Genomic DNA, 23,114 nt, shown 5'->3' with positions numbered 1-23,114 from the left:
TCTTCAATGATCAAAAGCTTTCATGTTCTTTCCTGTCTTCCTTTTGCGAATCTTAACTTCTTTTAACCTCCTGTAAACCAGTAAGTGCCTACAATAATGTTTTCTAAAATGTTTCTCCTTCTTGCTTTAAAGAAGGATGGTGGCGGCTTTCAAAAGCAGCTCGCTTATTTCTTAGATATTTACCAAAAAAGGAAGTAAATTTATATACTGCTAGTCATAAAAAGAAATGAGAGCGGTTTACAACAATTGTACAATAAAAAGCATATAAAAAGTTGAAATCAGAAATCAGCTAAATATTGTGGAAAGATGTGTTCTTAATTGCCCGTCCAAGCCTGATGGAATAGAAAAGGTTTTAGCAGGCATTTAAAAATTGAAACAGGGTATTCTACAATACTGGGCCATTGACGTTAAAGACTTGGTTTCTTCTTGTCACATGAGCCTTGCCAACTCAAGAAATGGCCAGTGATGATTTCTGCAAATGATCTCAGCAATTGAGCTGGGATTTTTTGTCTGCTGAGCATTTGGATGGAAACCATACCAGGAACTTGTGGTCCTCTAGATATTGCTGAACTCCTCTGTGATTCCACACCCAGCCACTTTGCAGTGATAAGGTAAGCTCAAATCCCAGCACCCACCAACATCCTGAAGAACTGCTGAAGTCCCAGGAGAACAAGGTAGAAAAATGGAAGCCTCTTTTGCAAGGGAATAAAACGAGGAGACAGGTTTCAGGAAGACAATACTACCATACTACTTGGTATTGTCTAAACACACACACACACACACACACACACACACACACGTGTGAACCTGCATGCTACATGTTTAATGTAACATATAGCTAGACTCGTTGAATATTATGTTGGTGTTAGCCCAGATTGTGTACAAACCAGTACGAACAAAGCCGACAGAATTAAAAGTTAGCAGATGCTTTTTTGCTTGTTTCTTTTAACACTGTAATGCTTCAAGGAACAAATTGGGTTTTGAATATTCATGAGAAAGTCGGCAAGCTTTGCAGGCCAGTCTGGACTACGGCAAGGAAAAACTCTCTTGAGGATTGGTGTCAGGCCAACCTTTCAAAATTAAGGAGCCCCGTTGGTTTCATTATTCTGCCATAAGGGAAACAAAATCATAATAAAAACCAGCTATTTGCAGTATGAAAGTGGGAAACAGCACAGTTCCACGCCATGACTTACAACTTAGATCCCATCTGTAAGGTAAAGGTAAAGGGACCCCTGACCATTAGGTCCAGTCGTGGCCGACTCTGGGGTTGCAGTGCTCATCTCGCTTTATTGGCCAAGGGAGCCGGCGTACAGCTTCCGGGTCATGTGGCCAGCATGACTAAGCCGCTTCTGGCGAACCAGAGCAGCACACGGAAACGCCGTTTACCTTCCTGCTGGAGCGGTACCTATTTATCTACTTGTACTGGTGTGCTTTCGAACTACTAGGTTCGCAGGAGCTGGGACAAAGCAATGGGAGCTCACCCCATTGTGGGGATTCAAACCACTGACCTTCTGATCATCAAGCCAAATAGGCTCAGTGGTTTAGACCACAGCGCCACCCGCGTCCCTTAGGAAGAGCCTATGCACATCTAGCAGGGTTCCCCATTGCAGACCTTAGTGCATATAGCCAGTCTGGCCGGGGTGGGCGGGCAGATAATTACAGTCCTCCATTGCGGGGATTCGAACCGCCGACCTTCCAACTGGCAAGCCCTAGGCCCAGCGCCACCCGCATCCCTCTTTGTGCTGCTTAGCAAAAGAAGGGGATTGTTGCTCCCTCCCAGAACATCAAATGACCGGTCTCATGGCCAATGGAAGGACCATTTGCATCTTGACCAGGTGACCTGGGCAGAAAGGTTCAAACCCCATCTCTTTGCCTGTTTTATTGATTTTCCTTTGGTTGCCACAGCTAAAAGTAGCAAGGTCTTGGATGGTGGGAGGGCAGAAAAAAATTGCTTGAGGAATCAGATCAGTGGTGGCCCTGGTAAACCGACATGCATCATTATACACCAGCCAGACAGTTATCTAATCTCATCCAATATTATCAGTGGTAGCAGTTCTAATAATAATAATAATAATAATAATAATAATAATAATAATAATAATAATTTTATTTATATCCCGCCCTCCCTAGCCGAAGCCGGGCTCAGGGCGGCTAACAACAATAAAACAGTACAAAAGTACAGCACAGACAACACTCTAAAATCATTCATTATAAAATTAATTAAATTCAAGCCACTGGCCACCATTGGGCCAGAGCTCCGCAAAGATTGCCAAAGGAGGGAGTCAGGCTGTGCCCTGGCCAAAGGCCTGGCGGAACAGCTCTGTCTTGCAGGCCCTGCGGAAAGATGTCAAGTCCCGCAGGGCCCTAGTCTCTTGTGACAGAGTGTTCCACCAGGTCGGAGCCACAGCCGAAAAAGCCCTGGCTCTAGTTGAGGCCAGCCTAACTTCTCTGTGGCCTGAGACCTTCAAGATGTTTTTATTTGAAGACCGTAAGTTTCTCTGTGGGGCATACCAGGAGAGGCAGTCCCGTAGGTACGAGGGTCCTAGGCCATATAGGACTTCAAAGGTTAAAACCAGCACCTTAAACCTGATCCTGTACTCCACCGGGAGCCAGTGCAGCTGGTATAGCACCGGGTGAATGTGATCTCGCAGTGAAGACCCCATAAGGAGTCTCGCTGCAGCATTCTGCACCCGCTGGAGTTTCTGGGTCAGTCTCAAGGGCAGTCCCACGTAGAGCGAGTTACAATAATCCAGTCTGGAGGTGACCGTCGCATGGATCACAGTGGCTAGGTCAGGGCGAAAGAGGTAAGGAGCCAACTGCTTAGCTTGGCGGAGATGGAAAAATGCCGCCTTTGTTATAGCTGCAATCTGCGCCTCCATGGAAAGGGAGGTGTCGAAGATTACACCCAAACTCTTAATGGACGGTGCTGGCACTAATTGCACCCCCACAAGAGATGGGAGTTGCCCCCCCAATCCCATATCGTCCCGTCCCAGCCACAGGACCCCTGTCTTCGAAGGATTTAGCTTCAACCGGCTCCCACATAACCATCCAGCCACAGCTTCCAAACATCTGGTCAGTGTGTCTGGGGCCGAGTCAGGATGGCCATCCATCAACGGATAGAGTTGGGTGTCATCGGCATACTGATGGCAACCCAGCCCAAAACTCCGGACAAGCTGGGAGAGGGGGCGCTTAAAGATGTTGAAAAGCATCGGGGACAGTATCGCACCCTGAGGTACTCCACACACCAAGGAGTGGCGTGATGACAATTCCCCCCCAAGCGCCACCCTCTGTCCCCGACCAGAGAGAAACGAGCGCAGCCACTGAAGGACTGTGCCCTGGATCCCCATGTCGGCAAGGTGGTGGTCCAGAAGTTTGTGATCGACCATGTCGAAAGCTGCTGACAGATCTAGAAGAATCAGCAGCCCCGACCCGCCTCGATCCAGCTGTCTACGAAGATCATCTGTTAGGGCAACCAGAGCCGTCTCGGTCCCATGACCAGTGCAGAAGCCGGACTGGAATGGATCCAAAGCCGATGTTTCATCCAGAAACCCACCAAGCTGTTCAGCAACCGCTCTCTCAATCACCTTACCCGGGAATGGAAGATTCAAAACCGGGCGGTATTTGGATAGATCTAAAGGATCTAATGATGTTTTCTTTAAGAGCGGGCGCACCACTGCCTCCTTCAGTTCCCCTGGGAATGTCCCTGTGCCAAGGGACAAATTGATGATATCCCCCAGGAGGGCCCGCACCTCATCTGGACACACTCTAATCAGCCAAGACGGGCACGGGTCGAGAGGACAGGTGGTGGGCTTTCCAGCTCGGAGGAGTCTGTCCACATCGGCTGGGGATATCCGGTCGAAGTGGTCCAATACTGGACCCGAGAACAGTCGAGGGGCCTCCAGTTCCTTTATTGTATCCAAATTGGCAGGGAGGTCATGGCGGAGCAACAAGACCTTCTCCGCAAAAAAGCTTGCAAATGCCTCACAGCTGTGTGTCAAATTGTTATTTAAATTTGGCTGTCCCTCAAGGGACGTTAAAGACCTGATTATACTAAATAATTGCACCGGGCGAGAGCTAGCGGATGCAATGGAGGCCGAGAAGTAGGACTTCTTAGCAGCCTTCACCGCCATCTCGTAGGTTTTCATAAAAGCCCTATAAGATGTTCTTGAGGCTCCGTCACGGGCACCCCGCCATACTCGCTCTAGCCGTCTGAGGTCCCGCTTCATTTTCCGGAGCTCCTCGGTAAACCAGGGAGCCCGGTTTCTGCGGGGTCGCAGAGGGCGCTTCGGTGCGATCTCATCGATGGCTGCCAGGAGCTGGATATTCCAGCCCTCAACAAGCTCAGTCAATGAGTCGCCAGGGGGAGCAAGGTCCCGCAAGGCTTGGCGGAATCTATCAGGGTTCATCAGCCTCTGCGGGCGAGCCCAAATCGGCTCGCCACCTAAGCAGGGTGGGGGTGGAAAGTCAATCCTGGCTTTCAGAGTGTAGTGATCAGACCATGGCACCTTCATCGAAGGAGACATGATCACATCTATACCTACGCCAAAGATCAAATCCAGCGTGTGGCCTGCTTGATGTGTGGGGCCCGAAACAAACTGGGAGAGCCCTAGTGTCGCCATGGAAGACACCAGGTCCAGAGCCTGTGAGGAGGAAGTGGCATCAGCATGGATGCTGAAGTCCCCCAATACCAATAGGTTAGGGAACTCCAAGGCCCAGCCGGCCACCACCTCCAATAGGCCTGACAGGGTGGCTGCTGGTGCGCTAGGTGGCTGGTACACCAGCCAGACAGCCAAGCTCTTCTCGGAGCCCCACACTAGGCCAACACATTCAATGCCGGGGATCGATGGCGATGGTAGAGCCCTGAAAGGACAATCTTCCCGGATTAATAATGCCACCCCTCCCCCCCGGCCCACAGTCCGGGACTGGTGGAGGATAGAGAAACCTGGGGGCGCCATCTCTCGTAAGGTAACTGTTGCCCCTTCGCGCACCCAGGTCTCCGTCACACAAGCCAGGTCGACCCCCTGCGAGATAAATCTCGCAGGGTGGCGGTTTTGTTGCCTATAGACCTGGCATTGCACAGCACCAGTGATGGAGGTGAGTAATCCTTGCTCACCCTACTCTTGTCCCTCGGGATGAGGCGCAGATTGGAAGGGGTACGAGCATATCCATATCTCGATCCCCTTCGCCTATAACATCTGCCCCCACTGCCATACCTCCCTTGCCCCTCCACGGTAGCAATCCCAAGCCTCATAGTAGCCTCCATTGATGGCAATTAATGTTATTCTTTCGCAGCCTAAAACAATAAAACCTTAAAACAATAAAAACAAAAAAACAAAAACAACCCAGAAAACAATAAAACAATACAAATAAAAACTGCAAAAATTACAAATTCATCAAAATCTAACAAATTCCCAAGCCCACCCAAACATCCATCCCACCCCCATATATAAAAAATCTAAAGGGAAAGGAACATTTTAAAACATGTTAAAAAGAATTCTGCACCCCTCCGGGTCCTCCTGGGCAGTAGCAGCATCAGTGGCAACAATCGTCCCTGTGAGGCCCCACCTGGGCCAGATAGTAAGTGACAGGAGCAGTCCTTGTGAGGCTTCAGGCCCCGCCCTGGGTCAGGTGGTAAGTGGCAGGAAGGAGCAGGGCCCTCAGGCACTCACAGGGGAGTCCTCCTGGGCAGCAGAGCAGTCTTTTTGAGGCTTCAGGGCCCCCCCCCCAGGCCAGATGGTAAGTGGCAGGAAGGAGCAGGGCCCTCAGGCACTCACTTTCCCATCACCTGATCTTTTTAAACAAAGATTGAACCTGAAACCTTCTGCATCCCAAGCACACTACTAAGCTATGTTGCATCCTCTGGAATGAAGACCCCAATGGGTTTCCATTTGTCCTGCAGAGCCAGGGTGGTCTCTAAACCAACTGCTTTGGTGTTATCATCATTCATTTAAGCCAAGAACGAAAACACCCCCTTTTCAGAGTTGCTAGCTTCTCTTGGCAGAGCTACTGTGCCATGCAACCACCAGAATTCCAAGGTTACCTTGGTTTACCTTCACCGCATCTGCTTGCTGGGGAATATTTCACCAGTTGACTTTCAGTCCGGCATGTGGAGAAGGTCTCAGTGACCTAAACTGAGTCCAGATCAGCCAGAGGCAACTGAACAATAGCACTATTCTCCCTTGCACTCCCAGAGACATAATTTAAGTAGGGCTGAGCCGATTTTTTCGAATAGGTTTTGATTTTCACCAAGGAACTTGCCCTCCCAAGAAGAGATCTGGGGAGGCTTCATTGGTTGGATGTTTTAAAAACCCACCTATTTGTTCCAACCTAATTCCACAATTAAGAGGGGTATCTTCAGCTCCTATACCCAAGCTCATGATGGCTGTCCCTGCCCTGGCTTACAATATAGCCGCCATCTGCGCTATATATTTACAGATCCTCGGATGGGCCAGACTTCTTCAGCTATCCCAGCCTGGAGTGAGCAGGGCAAAAAAGTAAAAATAACATGCCACCATCTTCCACCATGGTTGGTGTGGACCAGCAGATGGGATGCAGTGGGAGAGCCATCATTGTACTCATCCCCAACCCGACGGAGGATTGCTCTACAAAATAGCATATTGCTTTCCCTCTCGTTCTTTCCTAAGTCCATCCCCACACATGATTGATTTAATCTGTCGGTCTATTTATCTAACACCATCAATGCACAAATAAGTGGTGTGCAGTTCCAAAGAGAATTGCAGTAGGGCAACATCCGTTGCCTGCCTCTGACTCTGGGTGGCTCCCATGAAAGGACTGGTGGGGGCAGGTGGAGTATCTCTCTCCCTGGTTCAACCCTTGCCAGCTCCAGGTAGGGTTAGGAATGAAACCTGGAGAGCCAATGCTAGTCAATGTACCAGCAGTTCTGATCTAGACGGACTAATGGTCTTCTTATGTCCATAAGGTGCACACTCTTTAACCTTCACTTGCCCCAGGGAGTCATTCAAATGTGGTAAAGGTAACGGTAAAGGACCCCTGGACGGTTAAGCCCAGTCAAAGGTGCCTATGGGGTTGTGGTGCTCTTTCTTCAGGCCAAGGGAGCTGGTGTTTGTCCACAAACAGCTTTCCAGGTCATGTGGTCAGCAGGACTAAACTGCTGCTGGTGCAACGGGACACCATGACGGAAACCAGAGCGCACAGAAATGCCATTTACCCTCCTGCTGCAGTGGTACCTATTTATCTACTTGCACTGGTGTGCTTTCGAACTGCTAGGTTGGCAGGAGCTGGGACAGAACAACAGGAGCTCACTCCGTCATGGGGATTAGAACCACCAACCTTCTGATCGGGAAGCCCAAGAGGTCCAGTGTTTTAGACCACAGCGCCACCTGCATAAGGAAAGCTGTGACATTAGCTCACGCCAATTACGCTCCCCTAGAACAGGCCTGTGTTAAGTAATCAGGTGTGATGCTGTTTATGCACTGGATTTTCTGCATCTGAAGAAAATGGCACTGTTTTGCTTCATAACCCCCCCCCCCATCTTACACTCCCCCAAAACACATTTTTAAGCATCTGAGTCGATTTTGTTTGAGAAAGTCACCCAATAGGCTTTCCTTAAAAACAGAGAGCAGGAGGAGGCAAGGCACCAGAGCATCTGATTCCCCCAGCAACATGAGAATGGGGTCGTTTCTTCTGAATGAAATTCTGCAGCAATGCAGGCCGACGTCAGTGGGGGTGCTGGGCAAAGGGTCCCTCCCCTCTCCCCTTTCTCCTCCAATCCTCTTTTTCTTCCCCCTTGGTCTGTTTTTGTTTTTTTGGACTGAACAGACGTTAGAGCTACAGGCAGAAGGAGAAATGCCACTGCAGTGCAGTAAACCGAGGAAATCATTAGAATGCATTTATGACAGCTTGGGAGCTCTGAATGGAAGGGGGGGTCATTTTATGCAGAACAAGGGACCTGGAAACAAATCTTGGCTCATGTACAACATTCAATTCTGGGATGTATTTAGCTTTCTTCCTCCTCCTCCTCCTCCTCCTCCTCCTCCTCTTCTTCTTCTTCTTCTTCTTCTTCTTCTTCTTCTTCTTCTTCTCAACAGAGCTTCAAAGAGCCCAGCATTACAGATCACCCAGTACACTCTAATAACATTTTTAAAAGCCTACTATGTTGTTGTGCTTTTATCATTACGACTTCCTTCTGCTCATACGGTGCTCCAGATTTGCCAAATTCTTTGTCCCTGCTGAATGTTCAGGCTTCTCAGCTTCCCTCGCTGTTTTCTGTGAATGGGAGGTGGCGGGTGAAGCGTTTCATTCATCACTGTGACTGGTGATTTGGGGCCCAGAGACACAAAGTATTTGAACTGGAGTCGACTGGTTACTCTTGGAAGAGGGGAGGAGGAAATTGACTCATTTCCCCTCCCCTTCTCCTCTCCTGCTGTCTTCTCCAGTCTCTGCATTAGATTGTAAGTGCCTTAGGGCAAAAACTTGTTTCTGTTCCTTTCCAACACACCATGCACACTGTAGATTTTTTTCCCTTTCCATGGCGTGCTTGCAAGGTTATGACAATATACATATAGATGATGATCTGCGTTCCTGAAAGGTATTTGTGTTAAAATAGAAGGGTAGGAGGCATACACAAAGTCATACATCCCTCCTATATGCATGCTGATCCTTGTTGTTGTTGTTTAGTTGTTTAGTCGTGTCCGACTCTTCGTGACCCCATGGACCAGAGCACGCCAGGCACTCCTGTCTTCCACTGCCTCCCACAGTTTGGTCAAAATCATGCTGGTAGCTGTGAGAACACTATCCAACCATCTCGTCCTCTGTCGTCCCTTCTCCTTGTGCCCTCCATCTTTCCCAGCATCAGGGTCTTTTCCAGGGAGTCTTCTCTTCTCATGAGGTGGCCAAAGTATTGGAGCCTCAGCTTCAGGATCTGTCCTTCCAGTGAGCACTCAGGCCTGATTTCCTTAAGAATGGATAGGTTTGATCTTCTTGGAGTCCATGGGACTCTCAAGAGTCTCCTCCAGCACCATAATTCAAAAGCATCAATTCTTCGGCGATCAACCTTCTTTATGGTCCAGCTCTCAGTTCCATACACACTTCCTTACAACTCCACAATTCTATGATTCTTTTATATATGCTCTATACAGCTGAACTGTGCCCCCAAATACCCCAGTAATAAGATCATTAAGTTTGCAGATGATACAACGGTGGTTGGTTTAATCAAGGCTGGAGAGGGGGAGGCGGCCTATAGGAAGGAAGTTGAGCAGTTGGGGGAGTGGTGCAGGAAAAACAACTTACTCCTTAACTTAGAGAAAACAAAAGAGATTATTGTGGACTTTAGGAAATGTAAATTGAATATTCAGACACTTATTATTGAGGGGAAGTGTGTGGAACAGGTCTTGGTGTTTCGATTTCTGGGAATGGAGTTGAGAGATGACCTAACCTGGGGAGAAAACAGTAAAGGCCTGATGAAGAGAGCACAGTAGAGGTTATATTTTCTGAGAATCCTCTGGAAAAACAATCTCTCAAAGGACCTGTTGATGGCATTTTACCATTGTACTGTGGGGAGTGTATTAGCTTATGGTCTCTGTGTGTGGTTTGGGAGCTGCATGGTCAGGGGAAAAACAATGCTGTAGCTGAGTCCTGCATCTGGTAAAAACTGTAGTTCCATTTTGGGGGTGGGGGAGCGGGTTGGCAAAAGTGCCTTAAATTATTTCTGGGAAAGACATTTTTAAAAAATGTGGTTAAAGGTAAAGGGACCAGACCCCTGACCATTAGGTCCAGTCGTGGCCGACTCTGGGGTTGCGGCTATTATCTTGCTTCACTGGCCAAGGGAGCTGGCGTACATCTTCCAGGTCATGTGGCCAGCATGACTAAGCCACTTCTGGCAAACCAGAGCAGCGCACAGAAACATCATTTATCTTCCCGCCGGAGTGGTACCTATTTATCTACTTGCACTTTGACGTGCTTTCAAACTGCTAGGTTGGCAGGAGCAGGGACCGAATAACAGGAGCTCACCCTATCGCGGAGATTCGAACCACCAACCTTCCAATTGGCAAGCCCTAGGCTCTGTGGTTTAACCCACAGCGCCACCTGTGTCCCTAAAATGTGGTTAACAGATTACAAATTACAGTGGTGTGCAACATAGGGGTGTGCAGTAAATAAATACATGAATTTCATGTTGAAGCTTTATTATTTCAAGAGTTAATGCTAGCGAATGCCCAGAAATCTTCCCTTCCTCCAATCTTTCACAGCTATCTATTGTTTCCGTTGGGTTTAACTCTCACTTTCTCCCGTGCGCCAAATCCATTTCACATGCAGGATGCATCCTCTCTTCTGCTATGATCTAATTATCACATCTCCTGCTAATGCAGTGCCGCTGGCTGGAGCCTGATGCTTAAAAGGAAAGACGTTAATTCTCTTTTGGAAAAGTTTTAAGCCCAGGCAGTTCACCAAATATCTGATCAGCAGCACATCAAATAGGTGGAGAGACGTGTCAGAAACGGCAGCTGACCTCATTTCGGAGCCAAACTATAACATTCACAATGAAGCTTATATTAACCCAGACTCAATTACATCCACTTTGAAGAGCCAGCTCAGATGGAAATAGCCCCGAGAAACTCCTCTGAATGGTCAGCAATTCTAAACACAGGTAGGAATGTATGCATGCATGTTAAAGGTTTGGTGTGGTTCTCATGTCCAACAAGGACCTGGGAGTCCTGGGTTCAAGTCTCCACTAGGCCATGAGCTCACTGAGTGACCTTGGGCAATAAATAAATTGCTAGCTAGCAAGGGCAACAGATTTTGAGCTTTTGCAACTCACCATTTTTACAAAGCCTTCTACACAAACCCCTGTTTCTCATGCCCATATCAAACCTCCCCTGACCTAGTGCCCTCTATAGATGTTCTGGGACTTCAGTACCCAAAATCCCTGACCTGTGATTGTGTTGCCTAGGGCTGATGGGAGCTGTAGTCCAACAACCATTGGAGGGCAACCATTCTGCAAAACACTGCGCTAGTGCAACTAAGCTCAAGGGCCCAATGAGATGATAACTTAAACAAATACATGCACTTAACACCCTAGAGAGTTTCAGAGGATGGCAACAAGAGAATGGGCCTTTTCTGTGGTGGCTTCCCATCTGTGGGATGTTCTCCCCAGAGAAACTTGCCTGGCATCATTGTTACATGTCTTTAGGAGCCAGGCCTATGGCTATTAAATAATCTATGGCCTGTGAAAGTGTGGGGGAGAGAAACTGTTATTAAATACTTTATTACTATTTGTCTGTCTGTCAGTATGCCTTTTATTATTGATGCTTTGCAGTGTGTGTTTTTATGTTGTACACTGCCTTGGGATCTTTTGATAAAGGGTGGTGTATAAAGTGAATTGATAATAATAATAAGCAGATCCATGTTTTGATATTTATTTTAAAATAGCCATCACGGTGAGGTTGGCCAGTACAGTGGATGCTCGAGTTGTGAATGTGATCCGTGCGGGAGGCACGTTCGCAACCCGCAGCATTCGCAACCCGCAGTGCCACATCTGCTCATGCACGGGTTGTGATTCGGTGCTTCTGTGCATGTGCAAAGCCCAATTTAGTGCTTCTGCACATGCGCGACCACCGAAACCTGGAAGTAATCCGTTCCAGTACTTTTGGGTTTCGGTGGGTCCGTAACCCATAAAAATGCAATCTGAAGCGTCTGTAACCCGAGGTATGACTGTACTGAGAATGCAATTCATGGAGACGCAAGGTTTAAGTCTCCCGCCCACCTGATGAAAATCCCTCCTTGAGTTTGTGGTTTGTCCCGGAGTGAGTCTTCCATGTTGTCTGCTTCCCTCTCCAAACTAACTTTATCCTGCTTCCTCTTACTTTTTCTTTAAAAAATAATAATATAAAATTGCTGCTTCCCTCTGCACATCCTTCCAAAGGCCCATTGTCCCGATCTTTAATTTGATCCACTTCTCTTTGCCAAGGCATATTTATAGGCTGCCCTCATCATAAGAAGGAGTGGAGATCATGGGCTGGTTCTTATTTCTCTGTTTGAAAGTCCTCTGTTCTCCACCATTCTTCACACCAAGGTTAGGGATCGTTCGTTCTGAGCGGCAGGAGCGGGCACCAGCTAATGGGCAGGACCTCATTAGAGAGATGCTCTTGCACATCGTCCAGGATTGAAACTCTTCCTGCCTGCACACAAAAGGCTCTGGGGGGGGGGGAAGCAAATGAAAGGTGCTCCTTGCAAGAGGAGTCTGCCCATATGGACTAATAATGAGCAGAAAAGCCATATCAAATGGAAAGAAACTTGAGCTCAAATGGCATGGGTTGGGCCTCACATAAGTCCAGCATTTCACAGATTGAAATAGGGAGGTACTTGTAATAGTGACATCTCTGGTCTTACACTAAGGGTCCTTGGCCTCTGGCAACCTCTGCCATCACACACCGAGGAAGGTGCTGCCCCCAATTGCTGTATGCTGAATTTGTTTATGCAGTGTATATACTTATAAGAACTAGTCACACTCTGAAAGAGCCAGGTGGGGCATAGGGAGTCACTGTCACGGTCTGGGTTACGGGCAGTCGGAGTCCTGGCTTGGTACATCGGGACTGGAGTAGAGGTTGGGAAGCAGGAATCAGCAGTCCAGGGGTCAGGAAGCCAAGAGTCCACGAATCAGGAAACCAGGAGTCAGGAAGCCAAGGGTCCAAGATTCAGGATACCAGGAGTCAGGAAGCCAAAGCACAGCTAGGTGGGTAGTGTGTTGCTGTGGCAAAGAGCCAGAGGGAAGTGCTAGTCTTATATTCCCCTCCTGGCCCTTGTCACCAGGTGCTACAAGTCTTCTGTCAAGCCTCACCTATGCGGCCACACCTTGCCCTTCCAGGCCAAACTCAGGAAGGCCCCAGTCCTGCGAGGCCCTACCAGTCAAAGGGCCTAGCTCCTGCACGCACTCCTGACAGTCACTCTGCAGAGAGGCCCACTGCTTTTAAGAGGAAGTCTCCCCTTTTCCAGGCTAAACATACCCAGCTCCTTCAACTGTTCCTCATAAGGCTTGGTTTCCAGACCCTTGACCATCTGCTGATGGCTGATATTCCTATGATACTTTTGCAAGACCTATAACAACACTGGCACCAACAACTGGCACCCAGGTACCCACAAGATTTTTTTGTGGGTGCCCAGCACCCACACCACGAGACTCCACCGTGATGTCTGAGGCAATGTCCGAGGCCCTGCAAAAAAACTGGAAGTCACGTCATGAGGCCTTGGACATAACCTCTGAGGCCCTTTGAGGCCTAGGAAGTGATGTCTGAGGCCCTGCCAGGCCTTCAACTTGACTTCTGGTAGAAACCAGAAGTTGCTTCGGAGGTCTCTCAAGGCCTTTGACGTGATCTCCAAGGCCCTGTGTGTGATGGCCTGGGATTTGGACTCAGATGCTGAACCTGAGGGATCCCAGCCTGCACAGGATTCCCCGCCTCCAGAACCAGATGAGCCGGGGCTGGGGCATGAGCCTGAAGGGTCCTCAGCTGTGCTGGATCCCCAGGTGCAGGCATCAGCTGAGTCTGCTCTGGCTGCTGAGGTGATGGAGGACCCATTTCCTGCAGGTGCTCCACTCTCAGCCCCGTCAGAGGAAGCTGAGGTTGCCTCTGGGTCCAGTAACCCTCCAGCCTCTCCTGAGCGGCAGAGGCTCAGGGCAGAGAGGCGGAGGGAACTAAGTTCCCGCAGGAGGAGTGCTCGCCTCCAGGCCAGGAGAGGCGAGTCACCAGAGCATCGGGGCCACCCTATGCCTCGAGGCAGATAAAAGCTGGCCAGCCCTAGTCCCAAGTTGCGGGAATAACATTGTTGGTTGCTAGTTCCTGCCTGAAACCTGTCCTGCTTTTCTGCCAGAGCTGACCTGCCCTAGCTCCCTGCTTGCATGCCTGTTCCTGACTTCACCTGACTCCCTGCCTTGCTCCCAGCTTCAGCTACTACAGACTGCCTCCATGTTGCACCTTTGACCACAGACCGGACTTGGACCTCGCCTCTCGGGTAACCCACAGGACCAGCACACCGTGAGGCCTCAAAAGTGCTGCTATGGCACACCAATGTCATGATGTCATGCTATGTCATGGGGCCCAAGTCAGCGCCCCTGCATAACAATATACCTGATATGACATTTGGCTAAGCCAGGCTCCTCAACATAAGGAAACAGGCTCAGAAACATTCACACCAGTTGAAATGCAGCATGTTTGTGCCAGCAAGCAACCTCAGTATTAATAGCTTGGTTTATTTCAATGGTCTTACTCTTTGTATTAATGTGCATGTCCATTATTCAGAAAGCTGCTAAATGGGGATTAGGAGAGAACCTCAACAAGCCTATCACATTTTTTATTTGTTTCAGAACACAGTGAGAAAGCAAAATGGAACAGGTCAATATTTTGCACGCAGTGATAAAATTGAACTGTCCAATAGTAAATAAAATATTATCCTCATGAGGAGAGGGGATTGCTAATGATTCCATTAACATACATTTGGCAAAATGACTACAGTTTTAATAAGACGCCCATGATGTATGGAATGGGGCAGAGTCTTGATTTGCCTTTTTTGTTTGCCTTCTAAACATTATTCAAAAGCGCAGTTTTTAAATTAAAACAGGAATTGATCCTAGGCTACATAAACAACTCACAAAAAAACCAGCATTTTTTCCTCTCAAAGCAAGCAGCCTTTTCTCCAGAAGACTAAAATAATGATAATTGCACATTCTGTCATTGTGGTTGATGGTTTCCCACACCCCTTGAAAATTCATTCGGAAAGATTTGTCTGAGCTGTAGCAAACTTCTATTCTGCAAAGCTATAAAGTGCAAAAAGTAATGACGGTAAAATATGACCTTTTGGAAAAGCATTTTTGGGGCATTTGTTGCTTCCACAAAACCATATTGATGTGGGTTTTTCTCCCTCCCCAGAGTGGCTAAGATGGTTTGAATATCATGTGACAGCCCTTCAGATTTTGAAGATGGCTATCATCTCTCCTGTCAGTCTCCTCTTTTCCTGGCTAAACATACCCAATTCCCTCAACCGTTCCTCATAAGGCTTAGTTTCCAGATCCTAGACTGCAAACAATGCAGAAGCCGCAACAACTTATAGTCTCGGAGCCCACTTTGACCACTGTAGCTGTAGGATCTTGAGATGTTGAGGATATTTCCAACAATAATTGCACCCAATTGCAGTACCTAAAGCTCTCCCGAAATGATTAAGCCTGAGGCTGGAAGTAGTGGTGGACTTTGGGCTATGCTAAAATTCTGTGTGCGCACACACACCCTGCCTCTCATGCTCTGTTCTGCGGCATTGTTTGGGGCAGGTTGAAACACTGAGCAGGGCATAATGCATAGAAACACAGGGAGGCAGCAGTTGAGAGCCCAGTTACAGCGTGCTCAGAAAAGTGTCAAATCTGGAAGCCACCAAATGTTAAAGATTCAGTGGCTGGTCCCCAGCAGTGGTTATAGGTTTCTGCTGCTAAATTTGGCAGGTGCAACAGCTCATTGTGGTCCAAATTAATGTGCAAGCAAGCCAGGTCTCTGAGTCTGAGACCAGCAGCTCTTGATGAAGCCATAGGAAACTCTCTCTCTCTCTCTCTCTCTCTCTCTCTCTGGAGAATTCAGCAGATGGAGTCTGCCTCATAAGCTAAAGGTCCACAACATTTCCTCCCAGGCACATTTAGTGTTAAAAACATGAAAAATGCTTTGCAGAAAGAGGCCAAGGTCAATGTGATATGGCATTGCTTCCATCAGTCGGTCGGGATGGACAAATCCATCATTTTCAGTTTTCTTCAGTCTCTCTCTTTTTTCAATCTGAAGTCCAGTTCACCCCATTTCTTCCTCATTTTGCAAATCGTTTCTGCAAATTGTTAAACACACACACACAAATGTGTTCACATTTTGAGATGTATTTCTTCTAACATCCACATCTGTGCACTCGGTACTGCCTAATATGTCTCATTTCCCCCCCCCCAAGCCTTCCCCCACCCCTCATATTATGCTTATGGTGCATTTCCTGATTGGTTGGTTGGGGAGGGGTCGTTTACTAAGAAGAATACCAGGGGCAAAAATGTGGGGAGGATGGAAAACAGCCACAAACAGATTACCACTCTTTACCGTGGTGAAGATTAGGGGGAATTGTTCAGGAAACATACTACAGTGGTACCTTGGTTCTCGAACTTAATCCATTCCGAAAGTCTTTTTTTTTTAAGAATTTTAATAAGTTTTTATTGTTAAAATAGTTCATCATTAATAGACATATACAAGCATACAAACATACATTTCATACAATCCTTAAAAGTGTTCAAACATACTTACACTCAATCCCACAAATAATTCCTTTTCCCATCACCATCCACCACCCCTCACCCCACCTTTGTGATAGACTTCCAATCTACTCAGTTGCAATTTCTTTCCACTTCTATTACTTTCTTTCACACACCTTTAGCCTAATTTCATGCTTCTTTTTCTATTACACATTGTTATCCATCTTATTTGATATTTCAGTTTTTGAAACGGAACTTGTTTATTCTAACAGGAATTCTGATTTTTCGATATGATTTTGCAAGTATCTTTTAAACACCTTCCAGTCCCTATCTATCTTTTCTTTTGAAATCCTTCCAATTTCTTCCATTGTTTTGGATATATTGTAATACTCCAATAATTTGGCAAGCCACTCTGTTTTTGTCGGTATTATGCTACTTTTCCAGTTTTTCGCAATCAATAGCCTTGCTGCTACTGTTGCGTATAAATACATGGTCTTATCTTCTTCCTTTAGGCTTCCTGGTACTATTCCCAATAGAAAACCTTCTGGTGTTTTCCTAAATGAGTATCTAAACATTTTTTTTCATTTCATTATATATTATTTCCCAAAATTGTTTGATGTTTAAACAATTCCACCATATATGTATCATAGTACCTTTTCCCGTGTTGCATCGCCAGCAGACATCGCTACAATTTTTATTCATTTTTGCTATTCTTTCAGGTGTTAAATACCATCTATGTTGCATTTTCAGGTAATTTTCTTTCAGTATGAATTTCATATCTTCTTTCCACAATTTTTCACATTATTCAAACATAATATTTTTCCAAATATCTTGCGCCCATTTAATCATTGATGCTTTAACCAATTCATCCTTTGTTTCCCACTCTAAAATCAGATTATACAATTTAGATATATTTTTTGATTTTTCTTGTATTAAGTATTTATCGAATTTTGATATTTCTTTTTCAAATCCTAACTTTTTGTCTTTCACTAATCTATACTTAATTTGAATATATTGGAACCAATCACTAATATGAGCTTTAATTTCTGTGTAATCCTTTAATTCCAATTCTCCGTTTTCTTCCTTTAATACAGTTTTATAGGTAGCCCAATTTTCTTTCATATTTAATTTTTTCACTGCGACAATTTCTGCTGGCGATGCCCACCAGGGAGTTTTCAGTTCTAGGAGTCTTTTATATTTCTCCCATATTTTATATATAGATTTTCTGATTATATGCCCTAGGAAGCCTTTATGTACTCTCACTTTTTCATCTATTAGATAGGCATGCCATCCAAATCTCGTCTCTACTCCCTCTAAATCCAATACATCCGAGTCATCTAATTTGATCCATTCCTTTGGCCAGGTCAGACCCACCACATCGTGATATAACTCCATATCTGGGAGACCAAATCCATTCCGAAAGTCTGTTCAACTCCCGAAACTGTTTGAAAGCCAAGGTGTGGCTTCCAATTGGCTGCAGGAGCTTCCTGCACTCAAGCGGAAGCTGTGTCGGACGTTCAGCTTCCAAAAAAATATTCAAAAACGGAACACTTACTTCCGGGTTTTCGGCCTTCGGGAGCCAATTTGTTCGTCAACTAAGCCGTTCAAGAACCAAGGTACCACTGTATTTTTCCAATAGAGCAGTGTTTCTCAACCTGTGGGTCCCCAGATGTTGTTGGACTACAACTCCCATCATTCCTAGCCAGCATGACCAGTGGTCAGGGGTGATGGGAGTTGTAGTCCAACAACATCTGGGGACCCACAGGTTGAGAACCGCTGCATTAGAGCCTACTTTTCCTCTTGAAAATGTTCACATGCAGGCATGCATTGTAGCCCCCGCTCTGCCACTGAGCTACAACAGCTCTCCCCAAGACAGCTTAGTTTAAACACACCTGCAAAGACCTCTATAATCTTCTTCTCTGGAACTGCAGTGAAGGCTGGAGAGCCATCCATTCTTCCTCCTCATCCTTTGACAGTTTATTTCCCCTCCCTCTCCAGGGTCACAATATTGCAAATGATGACATGCTCTGGCTGTGAAGAATGGACATCCTAGCCATAAATTGTCTGCTCAGGAACTCATTACCTGCTTTTGCAGGACAGTGCAACAATGACTTCCTAGCCTGAAAGCACTCTGGGGGGGCACTCAGTGAGAACTAGATGTTCCTGGGCTACTTTTAAGTGATTTCAGCTCATACTTGGGTTTGTGTTATAGAACTAACTTTCCATTCCTTCCCCCCAAACCCCGTTCTTTATGAGAATGACATGAATGATCATTTATCCAAACCTCTGAACCAAAACCTAGGCAGATGGGATACGTCAAGGACACAGAAAACATAACAAATGTCAACGGTACCCAAATATAATGAACGAGAAATCATAAGAGCATAGCAATTGCTTTGCTGGAGTGGGAGCAAGCCATGATGCCTTGAAGTTAGCATTTTGTTTCCAAAAGCAGCCAGGCAGATGCTTCCAGAAAGTCACTCTTGCTACCCGCCGCCCCCCCCCCTTCCAAGCATCTGGTACCCAGAGCATCTCTGTCTTAATTTGAGCACAGTAGGATTCCGTTGAGCTATCATTCCCTCTAGCAGTGACCCTGGGTGGTGAGTGCCAACAGAAATACAGAGCTGGAGAAACCAGTGAGGAAGTAAAAAAAAACCAAAAAAACTATTTTAGGAAATGATGGCAGCAACTTCTCCCCAAATAAAAAAAACCTGCCCAATGGGGATTGAGAATTCTCATTAGCCATCAGATGTTGGATGTCAGCTGGAAAAGAAACTAAGATACTATCAAGAATGTATAACTTGCTGTTGAAATGGAATACACAGGATGAAACGGTAAAATCTGCTATGATAAAATGGGCACAAGATGTTGGACATAACATTATGTTTGCTGACTGGGAACAGTTGTGGACCACAGGTATGAAATTTACGGCATGTAATGCCTTAAGAGAGAATATTATGAAAATGATATACAGGTGGTACATGACACCAGTCAAGCTTGCAAAAATCTATCATTTGCCCGACAATAAATGTTGGAAATGTAAAGAAAATGAAGGTACATTCTTTCACCTTTGGTGGACGTGCCCAAGGATTAAGGTTTTCTGGGAGATGATTTATAATGAAATGAAAAAGGTATTTAAATATACCTTCCTGAAGAAACCAGAGGCCTTTCTCCTGGGCATGGTCGGCCAATTGGTGTTAAAGAAGGATAGAACTTTCTTTATGTATGCAACAACAGCAGCAAGAATACTCATTGCAAAGTATTGGAAGACACAAGATCTACCCACCCTGGAAGAATGGCAGATGAAGGTGATAGACTATATGGAATTGCCGGAAATGACTGGCAGAATCTGAGACCAGGGAGAAGAGTCGGTGGAAGAAGATTGGAAGAAATTTAAAGATTATTTACAGGGGGGGAAAAAGAAAGTGGGGGAATTAGGCAAGTGGGTGGGGAGAGAGAGGAGCGCCCTGCTTGAGCACCTTACCACATAAAGTATCCAGGAGAAGGGTATGGAGGTCTGGCTGGCTGGCAGAAACCACCAACAGATGTACTCCTTTTAGGAATAGAGGGTACACTGCAATATTCTGCTGCGAGTGCCACTTGTCATAGCCAGCAGCTACTGATAGACCTGCTCTCCATATTGTTATGAAAGTTGGGTGCCACCCCTACTCTCTCTGCTGAGCCGTAGCAAGACAGCAGGTCCCAGAATCTCTGTTCCTTTGGAGAATTGAGACACGGTGTAGACTGTCATAGCTTTAAGAAATATGGTTTATTCACCTATTTACACCCTCAGCCTTCATGGAGGGAGTCCAGATCTTATAGCATGGTTGTTTCAAGAGGGTCCGTTCCCCACAGCAGTCCAAAGCATCTCCCCCAACCAGCCTTCAGCCAGCCTGCCCAAGATGGATCCCAGTCTTTCTTCTCCCCTGTTCTTCTTCCCAGTAAAGGTAAAGGTAAAGGGACCCCTGACCATTAGGTCCGGTCATGGACGACTCTGGGGTTGCGGCGCTCATCTCGCTTTATTGGCCAAGGGAGCCGGCGTACAGCTTCCAGGTCATGTGGCCAGCATGACTAAGCTGCTTCTGGTGAACCAGAGCAGCACACGGAAACGCCGTTTACCTTCCCGCCAGTGAGGTACCTATTTATCTACTTGCACTTTGACGTGCTTTTGAACTGCTAGGTTGGCAGGAGCAGGGACCGAGCAATGGGAGCTCACCCCATAGCGGGGATTGTAAACGCCGACCTTCTGATCAGCAAGTCCTAGGCTCTGTGGTTTAACCCACAGCACCACCTGCGTCCCTTCTTCTTCCCAGTACTCCTTGCTATAGACTCACTGTCACTTCAAATCCACACCCATCACCATGGCAAACTCTGTCTACCCAGGCTCTCAGATGGACCATCAACCCCTTTTGTCATCTTAATACCTCTATCCCAGGTGAGACCCTGGCTTGGAAAGAAAGCTTAGCCTGTACTTTTCCTCTGGCCTCCAATATTCCCTTCAATACTCCAAATACTCGGCTATGAGTGGTCGCCATAGAAGAAGACCAGTCAACTGCATTAAGTCACCTTCCAGTGTTCAGATGTACGTAGTCCTAGTGCTTGCTCTACAGCAGGGGTAGTCAAGATGGTGTCTACACCTCCCATCATCCCTGGGAATGATGGGGGTTGGAATCTAACAACATCTGAAGGGCAGCACGTGGACACTTCTGGATCTACAGGAATAAATCAGTCAAAGCATAGTCAGAATAAGAAGAAAGAGCACGTGACACAAAGTGTGAAACAAAATAATCCTCTGCACTTTCACACCTTCTCCTTCTTCCTCTTCTTCTTTGGCAATCACTTGTAGCCGAGTAAGATTGTCTTCCATGAACACGGTCTTAACAGTGAATCTATAAGTGACAGTGGAGGCCAATTCTGGATCCACACGTCCTGCCACAGTGAGGACATAGGTTTCTGGGCAGGAGCTGATCACGGTGAGGGTTTGCCAAACATGCCTTCCTCTTAGTACGTTTCTCCCTTTTGTTCTGACTTCGTGATTCTTCAAAGTCCATGACACCTTTGGTAAAGGCTGTCTCCAATTGGGGCACTTGCAGGCCAGTGTTTCCCAGTTGTCAGTGTTTATACAGTGGTACCTTGGGTTACAGACGCTTCGGGTTACTGACTCTGCCAGAAATAGTACCTCGGGTTAAGAACTTTCCTTCAGGATGAGAACGGAAACCGTGTGGCAGCAGCAGCCCCATTAGCTAAAGTGGTACCTCAGATTAAGAACAGCTTCAGGTTAAGAATGGACCTCCGGAACAAATTAGGTTCTTAACCCGAGGTACCACTGTACTACATTTTTTCAAGATTTGCCTTGAGAGAGTCTTTAAATCTCTTTTGTTGACCACCAGCATTACGCTTTCCATTTTTAAGTTCAGTATAGAGTAGTTACTTTGGAAGACGATAATCAGGCATCTGCACAACATGACCAGTCCAATGAAGTTGATGCTGAAGAATCATTGCTTTGACACTGGTGACCTTTCCTTCTTCCAGTACACTGGCATTAGTTCACCTATCTTCCCAAGTGATGTGTAAAATATATTCGCAGAAGCTAACAAAAAGCTTTGCCTATCACACCTGCACCCACCCTGGGTCATAGGAAGGTTTTGTTGGCTTTTCTTCCAGGTTAATCAGATTAGAATCCTGAAGGCTTGAGAGAAGCCAACTGGGTGTCACTCATTAAAAGGCTTAGAAATCGCAATGCCATTAGAAGCAGCTTGATTTGATAGTTGAAACAGAGCCCCAGCCAGCCTTTGAACCGTGAGCTAGTGAAAACCTGGTCTAATCACCCTCTACTAGATCTGATGGCAATTGTCTTAAAAAGAGAATACTTGGGTGTGGTTCCTCCCACAAAGTGGTCAAATTGGCATGCACGGCTTCCCCTCTCCTCGTGTAATCCTCACAACAACCCTGTGAGGTAGGCTAGACTGGCCCAAGGTCACCCAGTGAGCTTTATGGCTGAATGAACCCTGGTCTTGTCCCAAAATGAACCATAGGCCAGGACCTGTGCCATGACTCCCAAGGTCATTGCTTCTAGTTCAGCAGAGCTGAAGTTTCACTCCATCCAACCTTTGAAATAAATCCTTTGATGGTAACAAAAGAGTTGTGTCACAACTGTGTGGCACTATGGTTCTCGACAGGAAGCGACTTAACTAGATCACTGGCCATTGACAAAAGGCCTAGGAAGCTACAACTGTCAAGTGCGAAAAACTTTCCTGAGTTTGACGCCTGATGTTTGATGACATCTTGGATCTGAACCATAGCCCGAGAAGTCAAGGAGATTCGGATCTTGCCTACCTGCAGCCAATGGCCCCACCCACTGTTGTTGTTTTCTTTCAAGCTGAGCTCTCCAGAGAGGGGGAAGAAATGCATTATGGTAATTTCTGATGTTTTCTGTCTCCACTTTTCTCTGTATAAATGACTTAACTAGGTCATGAAAAGTATAGCTGAAGGCAATTTGGGACCTGTGTCGAGGAGACTGTTACAGTCAACTACAACAATTTATTTTTCCGTAGCAGCGTGGGAAGGAAAAAAAGAAGATGGACTAGAAATGACTTTGCAGGAAGCTGTGTTAACTGCAAATCTGTCAGCTCTCACAAGTTTTAAATATTGGAGCAATGGAGTTGATTCACAGCTCCAAAGTTGTTTGCAGGTCTAAGGCTGCATGGTTATGGGGTCATCATCTGTTGTTGCACAGATGACAACAAAGCAACTTTTGTTAAAGGGTCTTAGCCTCATATCAGAGGGAAAGCCCCTCTCTGCCTCAAGGCTAGAATACATTCTTAAATGGAAGAAAACAGAAGAAAGTTGCCTTGAACTGTGTCAGACCATTGGGTCCATC

General features: G+C 46.5%; 1 protein-coding gene across 1 annotated transcript; it reads right to left on the bottom strand.

The window, feature by feature from the left end:
• Positions 1-1,784: 1,784 nt before the first annotated feature.
• On the bottom strand, positions 1,785-5,467 carry LOC310767361 (uncharacterized protein; the record flags this gene model as incomplete). Its single annotated transcript, XM_083624231.1, has 3 exons — positions 5,079-5,467; positions 3,590-5,034; positions 1,785-1,840 (listed from the first exon to the last, which is right to left on the bottom strand). The coding sequence occupies exons 1-3, from the start codon at positions 5,261-5,263 to the stop codon at positions 1,785-1,787; spliced, it is 1,686 nt and encodes a 561-aa protein (XP_083480357.1). The 5' UTR covers positions 5,264-5,467.
• Between the last annotated feature and the right edge of the window lie 17,647 nt (positions 5,468-23,114).

This window comes from Podarcis filfolensis (assembly GCF_964270895.1).
Source record: "Podarcis filfolensis genome assembly, chromosome: 7".
NCBI lineage: Eukaryota > Metazoa > Chordata > Lepidosauria > Squamata > Lacertidae > Podarcis > Podarcis filfolensis.
The sequence above is the reverse complement of the archived record's forward strand: the minus strand, read 5'-3'. Positions and strand labels throughout refer to the sequence as shown.